Here is a 7,412-nt window from a genome sequence, read left to right on the forward strand (position 1 = left end):
TTTAGTGCTTACCACCGACGTTCGTTTCAGTCGTGCTGGGTGTACCGTGTACGGTGTACGTGATATCGTTATTGTGTGTGTGTGTGTGCGTGACGTGTGTGTGTGCGTGTTCGATGTGCTCATTCTGAACCGCCTACAGTAAGTACATCTCAATTTTCTACAGCTAAATAAACCAAATCTGGGCGTACAATAGTCGCGGATTATTATTATACTGTGTAAATATAATATTAGTATGAAATATTATGATATGTACCTGCTATGTGACGGAATTATAGTGTACGAAAACGTGCCAAATATTTGTAAAACCTAAAATCAATTAAAATAGGTAACAATTTTTTTTTATTATTATTATTATATTGATTTAGCACTGTTCGAAAAAGTTGGTTTACATAGGCAGTTAGAAACAAATTATCCGGTGTATAACAAATATAGAAAGAGCATAAGTCATAAACTCGTATAACAAAAAATTGAGTAAAAATTCACAGTTAATAGTTACGAGTTACCTAAACACACTAATAATCATACACATTGTTCACCTACCTACAAAAAAATGTTTCGTAAAATCAACCAATTTAAATATTATTATTACTTATATCATTGGTTTTAGTTAAAACTGCTTTGCATGATCAAAATTATAAATAATAGTACCTAGGTATACATTTTTACATATAAGCTATTACCTACTCACCTATAATTTATTTATGATAAAAAATTATTTAGTTTTTTCTGGAGTAGATATAATATTTTATTTTATGTAGTCACTTTTTTTGTTATACACATAGATTAACAGGTTATTATTATATTTTTATCTGTTTAACGCTAAATTAAATTAATTATCCAATATATTTTAAGTATCTAATTAAATGTTTGGACTACCTGCTAACAGTGCCAACTAATAAATAATTATAACTGTATATTTAACGTGAAACACTTCATAAACTTAATAAAATGTACGATATTAGTTATTTTAGAACTAATATAAATATTGTTCAACTATTAATTTATAATGATCGGCAATATTGTTTGTAATTTGTATTTGACTTTATTACAGAAAGATTACTGGTCAAAATATGTTTAATTTTTTTATTCAAATTATTTCATAACACTCACATAAAATACAAAGGCTATTATGTTTTAAAATAATAATATGTAGTATCATAATTTTGGAGTTAAAATGTAGTAGCTAAATAAAAATAATAAGTCATAGACTAAAGTTACAGCAAACTGTTAAAAAAACAATATAATTTAGGTACAATCTTTATTTTCTGACGTAATGTATACCTAATCCGAATGCGTCTGTAGTAATTTATAAATAGTGTTTCATTACATCACTTATATTGATTTTTTTATAACTATTAAGACTACTACTAAAAAAACAACAAACAAACATTATACATTTTAAAAATAATAAATAATTATAAATTTGTATCTCGATAAAATTTAAACTATAAAATATATAATATTTGAATAAAAACGTATAATTTATTTATTTAATTATTTTAATTTTACGTTTTCATTCAAATATATATTTTATAGGTAGATTGGTAGACATACAATATTTTAATTTAGTTCAATGTTATCATTATTGGTAAATCGTAAATGGTAATATATAATGAATCGATTATAAGTTTATTGTGTCCGTTGTGGCAATGGAATACATTTCCATGGATACAAATGGGAAATGAAATGATTGTCATTATGTCATATGACTATAATTGAGACCCGAGGGCAATTATATTAATTTTACTGTCGCCTAATAATTTGTATACAAATAAAATAAAATTAGTGTAGGTATTTAGGTTCATTTCACCATTATTTCATGAAATATAAATTGTTATTTGTTTGTACTAACAGACTACTAACCTAAATAATTTAATATTAATTTATAGTTTACGAGTTTACCTATGGTGTCATGCACCTGCAACATTGACTGCCCTGACAAAAATCATTTGAGTAATAACTATCAGGTCACATTAAAACAGGTATATTTAAGCAACTTTTTTGGTATATGGAAATTAAATATAATATATTAATAAATAAATTGTTTTTATTTATATTTAGGTCTGAAAAAAATGTCAAACCTTAAAATGGAAAACGTTGAATTAATCAACGTGTGTTCAATTGGATCAAACGATCAACTTCTCAAAGCCGTTCAATCAAATGATTTAGATTTATTCAAAAAACTCCTTGAAATAGGGTTAGGAAATTCATCTATAGACTTGGATAGTATATTTGACGAACCTTATCATGGCACAATATTAGATATATGTTGTATATCGACGGGTAGATCAGAATTTGTCAGAATACTATGTTCGGTAGGAGTAGACGTAAACGTTATTAATAAAAATCGGAAAAAGGCTCCGATACATTTAGCGGCTGCGAATGGATGTAAAGACGCGTTAGAAGTATTATTGGAACATCCTCCAACCAATATAAATTTATTAGATAGTGATGGGAATTCGGCTTTACACCTTGCAGCAAAATCTGGAAATGCTGAATGTTCAGAATTGCTATTAAATTCTAATAATATCAAAGCAAATCAATTGAATAGGAAAGGCTTTACTCCTGCATACTTGGCAGCTACTTCAAAGAAAAAAAATGATGAACTAATGATGGCATTTATTAGGTAAGTACGTAAAAAATAACCTCTAAATAACTTATTTTAGTGTTTTTTTTTTTAGGTGTCCAAAAGTTGACTTGGATATGTTCATTTGGGATAAATCGTTAAGAAGTGTGATAGAGGAAAAATATCCACATCTTTCGGAAGAAATGCCACCAGAAGGTACACGAAATATCACTCATCACTGCGATAACCCGTTTGTATATCTCTACTCAAATGACATAGAAGGATTTATTTCACATATAACTTCCACAAAACAACTTGACCTTAACAATCATGATGGAAAGCACACTTATCTTCAATATGCGTGTGATTTTGGCTTACCAAAAGTTGTTCAAGTTTTACTCAATCTTGATGTAGATCCAAATGGTATATGTCCATCTAATACCAAATATGCAATTTTTATTGCTTCGTTCAGAGGTTTTGCAGATATCATACAATTGTTTTTGAATAGTAGAAAATGTATATGTTATCAAACAAGTAACAGTACAGCACTCCTTGAAGTAATCAAAGGTTCTGATGAAGACCATAACTCATTAGATGTAAATACTGATTTATGTGATCATGAAAGATCATTTAAAATGTTACTAAGAAAAAGCGAAACCAATCCTCTTGAACTTAATATTAATCAATCAGATGATAAAGGTAATACTTGTCTACATTACGCAGCAAAAATAGGCGATCGAGATTCTATATTATCGTTGTTAGAAAAAGGGGCTTATATAGGGAAAAGGAACGTACTTGGAGATCCTCCACTTGCTGATATCAGTCCTAATATATTAGAATCTCATTTAAATAAATGCATAAAATCAAACGGGAAATCTCCAAAAGATATTAACTACGAGATTATATGTTCATACAATTTTTTATGCCCCCCAAAAGTTTACAAACAGAAAGATATTGATAATTATCAATCACAATTAGAAGGCCTAGAGTATATTCCCGAAAATATCCCTGAAACTGATCCATTGTTATATATAAGTGAAGTTCCAGAACTTAGGCCTCTTCTAAAACACCCTGTATTAACTAGCTTCCTCCATTTAAAATGGTTTGCAATAAAAAGATATTATAAAGTGAATTTAGCATTTTATATAGGATTCTGGGCACTTTTAACCATTTACACGCTGTTGACTTTTAAAATAGGTGGTCAAAATAGCAATTTGTCACTCACACAAAATAATATTACAGAATTCTCCACGAACAGTGTGCCATTTAGTTGTGATACAGCTGTTTATTTGTGGGTTATGGTATTGGGATTCCTTATTGCTTTAATATTTCGTGAATTATTCCAGTTGATCTCATCTCCATTTACGTACATAATGAGCTTAGAAAATTGGTTGGAAATAAGTCTCATTGTTTTGACTTCATTTTTATTATTGCGTGACATGTCTTGTATATCAAATAGAAACCAAATATCTGCCATTGTCATTCTACTATCGTGGGGGGAACTTATACTTCTTGTTGGTAGACATCCAGCGCTTGCCATCCACCTAGAGATGTTTAAGCGCGTTACTAAAAATTTTTTACAATTTCTAGTATGGTATTCAATATTAATAATAGCATTTGCCCTAAGTTTTTACATGTTATTTAGAAATGACGCAGACACCGATAACAAATTTAACTATCCTAGCTCAGCGACATTCAAAACTATCGTTATGTTGACCGGGGAATTCGATACATTTGGTTCACTGCCTTTTAGTTTGCATCCAATAGTTAGTCATGCATTATTTCTTTTATTTATATTTCTTATCGCCATTGTCTTAGTAAATCTTCTTAATGGTCTTGCCGTGAGTGACACCCAAGCAATTAGAGCTGATGCGGAAATCGTCGCTCACGTGTCCCGGGTTAAACTTATACATTACTTCGAAAAAATGGCTTTAGGTGACCCGTTTTCGTGGACTCGTAAAGCTCAAAACCACGTAAATAATTATGGATACAGTATCCCTTCAGTATGTACAAGACGGTTTTATCTGAAAATAAGGCTATTTCCAGATGCTCTACAAGATTCGGAAATAAAAATTTTAACTAATCAGAGAAACTTTGTCGACTTTGGGTCATCAACAAAAAAAAGTCAAATAGGGTGTATTGCGAATTGTCAAGGTTATTATCTTGAGAAAGAAATTGTCAATGAAGCTAAGTCAATAATTAAACTGAATTCAGAGGGTGCTGAGAAAAGTTGTATGGAAATTCTTGATGTATTTATTGAAAAATTTAAAACCGTAGAAAAGTCAGTAGAAGAAATTAAAAAAATGTTAAATGCAATGAACACAAGAAGTGAAATAGATTCGATATCTTCGTCTAGTAATTTCCATGTGTTAAATGGATCATACAAAAGCTAAAAAATATGATTTTTAATAGTTCTTATTTTATTGTTTACGGTCAGCCAAAATAGTAATACCTAGTTCACATTTTATTGTAGGTTGTAGGTATACAATTTCTCGAAACACATTAAACATAAAATCAATATTATGCATACATTTTAGACATTTTAAAAACTATAATATTAAAACAATAATACAATTCTAATATAAGATTATTGTATAACAATATTTCATAAATGTTCAAATTTATAATTTTGATGACAATAAGTTTTTGTTATTTTAATTTTTATATATTTTATAATAATATTAATCTTAACTATCATAATGCCTTGGTAACCATTTTGTTAAATAATTTAACTTTAAACATATAATAATAATATTTATCTTTTTATACATTTTTATAAGAGCAAAAAACATTGTATTTTAATACTTTTAAGTAAGTAGTTATCTTAAACTGTGATTAATGTTGTTAACTGATTTATAGTATATTTATTAATTGTTTCATAATATATACTTTTTTTATAATTTATTGTTACTAGACTCTTACATTTAAACACAATATTATATGTTATTTTTTTAGCAGTAAATGCAATTTAAAATGTTTAAAGTTGATGTTACCTATCTTATTATTGTTTATATTTTGTTTTTCAATAATTTTACATTTTTACCACATTATGTATGTATGACGTTTACTCAATAATAATAAAAATTATATAATGGTAAGAATGCAGGTAAATTATAATATTTAATTCCAAAAATGGATTAAGTTAAACTTTAACTTTATTATTTATTTTATATTGGTTTGAACTTTAGTATATTTATATGTTGATTTAATTATAATATTATGTTTAATATAAAATTTTAAAAAATACTACCAAGTAGTGTAAGTACCTACTAACTGTCATTTTCAATTATTAATAATAAAACATTTTAATAAATAAATGCAATTTAAATACCTATGTTTTCTGATTATTTATAATAAAAATGTATTTTTAATTCTTGACATATTATGGTATAGAGTTATAAGCATATCTAAAAAAATTTAATTTAAGGATTGATTCGTTTATTAATGATATTAAATATTCTTATTTATCAATTTATTATAACAACATTTTTAAAAGTTTGGTGAATGATAACACTTAACCAAAGGAAAAATAACTGGGGAAGTAAATAGTTGTAGATGTCGAGTGTCCCTTGTCATTGAGTCAATGAACCTAACCTAAGTCAATGAATCTACTGTAATGGACGTATTAAATTTAAATTCAAATATCGAATTATACTCTAAGGACATTTCATTACAATTTTAGGGCAGGAATACTATTGAGAACGGTCATTATTGGCGATACCTTTTTTAGACTCTTTTGTCTATTACGATTGAGAACGCTCAGTTTTTATTTTTCTGCGCAACGTTGCCAAACTTTGCCATATAAAAATCGGCTATGGCTATTGATTTTGATTTTGCACCAAATAATTTTTTACAAATGTATACTATACACTGTTATCAAAATAGATATTATGTTCCACTAGTTTTCTTTTTCTTAGAAAATAAATCAAAAACAACTTACATTGACATGTGGAATTATTTAAAGGATTTGTGCCTAATAACTACGTCTAAAGTTTTAGAAATTAATATCTACATTTAGATTTTGAAATCGGTGCACATGAAACTGTACGTGAAACATTTCCCGGTGTTACGATGTTTGGTTGCCGTTTTCATTTAGCTCAAGCTTGGTGGCGTAAATAAAGATTTATTTACTATTTTAGATTTATTTTATATTTACTATTTTAGATTAACCGTAGAATCTTGAAATTTTTACCGAATATTTATTTTAGCATATTCCACAAATGGTACAATTTTTGAAAAATTTTAACTCTTTTTCAGCTAGTTATGGCCTTTAGAAATTTTTAGAAATATGTAATTAATTTTTAAATTGTCCTCGAAATTTAAGTGAAAAAATTTTAAAATTAGAATTTTAACAAATTATAAACTAAGGGTTGAACATTTTTTTTTTAATAACGTGTTTCTAGATTAATGAAGATAAAATTTTAAAGAATGCTTAAAAAGACGAGAATAGTGAATTTGGTAATTAGCTGAAAATGTTTTTCGGACTCCCATTTCTGCAACATACAGAAGTAGAAGATGGTTTTATACAGCTTGTGGCGTTATGTCCAAATGAATTTTATGGTCATAGATTTGCAGATTATATTTTAAAAACATATGTTGAACCAGATTGTTTATTTCCTCCAGTTTTATGGGGAAAAGAACCATCTCAACATCCTAGGTAAATTTGTACAACAAATATTGAACATTTCAGAAAATATATTATGCATAATTTTTCATTTTTAGGACTACTAATGCCGCAGAAAGTTTTCGTCGGACTTTTAAGTTTTAATAGACAGTTTTATTGCACACGTCCACCTATATACGCTGTCATACAGACTTTACTCGAAACCCAGGAAGAGACTTCTTT

The 7,412-nt window shown here is 27.6% G+C and overlaps 1 protein-coding gene across 2 annotated transcripts; it reads left to right on the forward strand.

Annotated features, from left to right (window-relative positions):
• LOC100165169 (transient receptor potential cation channel protein painless) lies at positions 1 to 5,017 on the forward strand. Of its 2 annotated transcripts, none has more exons than XM_001950142.5 (4): positions 1 to 138; positions 1,890 to 1,982; positions 2,062 to 2,626; positions 2,682 to 5,017. In XM_001950142.5, the coding sequence occupies exons 3-4, from the start codon at positions 2,073 to 2,075 to the stop codon at positions 4,957 to 4,959; spliced, it is 2,832 nt and encodes a 943-aa protein (XP_001950177.2). In that variant the 5' UTR covers positions 1 to 138; positions 1,890 to 1,982; positions 2,062 to 2,072; the 3' UTR covers positions 4,960 to 5,017. The 2 variants fall into 2 exon arrangements, with proteins under 2 accessions (XP_001950177.2, XP_029346868.1); XM_029491008.1 differs by lacking the exon at positions 1 to 138 and adding an exon at positions 150 to 325.
• The last annotated feature ends 2,395 nt before the right edge of the window (positions 5,018 to 7,412 follow it).

The sequence above is a fragment of the Acyrthosiphon pisum genome, chromosome A2 (genome assembly GCF_005508785.2).
Source record: "Acyrthosiphon pisum isolate AL4f chromosome A2, pea_aphid_22Mar2018_4r6ur, whole genome shotgun sequence".
Classification (NCBI taxonomy): domain Eukaryota; kingdom Metazoa; phylum Arthropoda; class Insecta; order Hemiptera; family Aphididae; genus Acyrthosiphon; species Acyrthosiphon pisum.

Excerpts from the sequence above, each read along its gene's own strand:
- LOC100165169 (XM_001950142.5), top strand. The coding sequence starts at position 2,073 with ATGTCAAACCTTAAAATGGAAAACGTTGAATTAATCAACGTGTGTTCA. Across the intron at positions 2,627-2,681 it reads CTAATGATGGCATTTATTAG|GTGTCCAAAAGTTGACTTGG; the intron begins GTAAGTACGTAA and ends TTTTTTTTTTAG.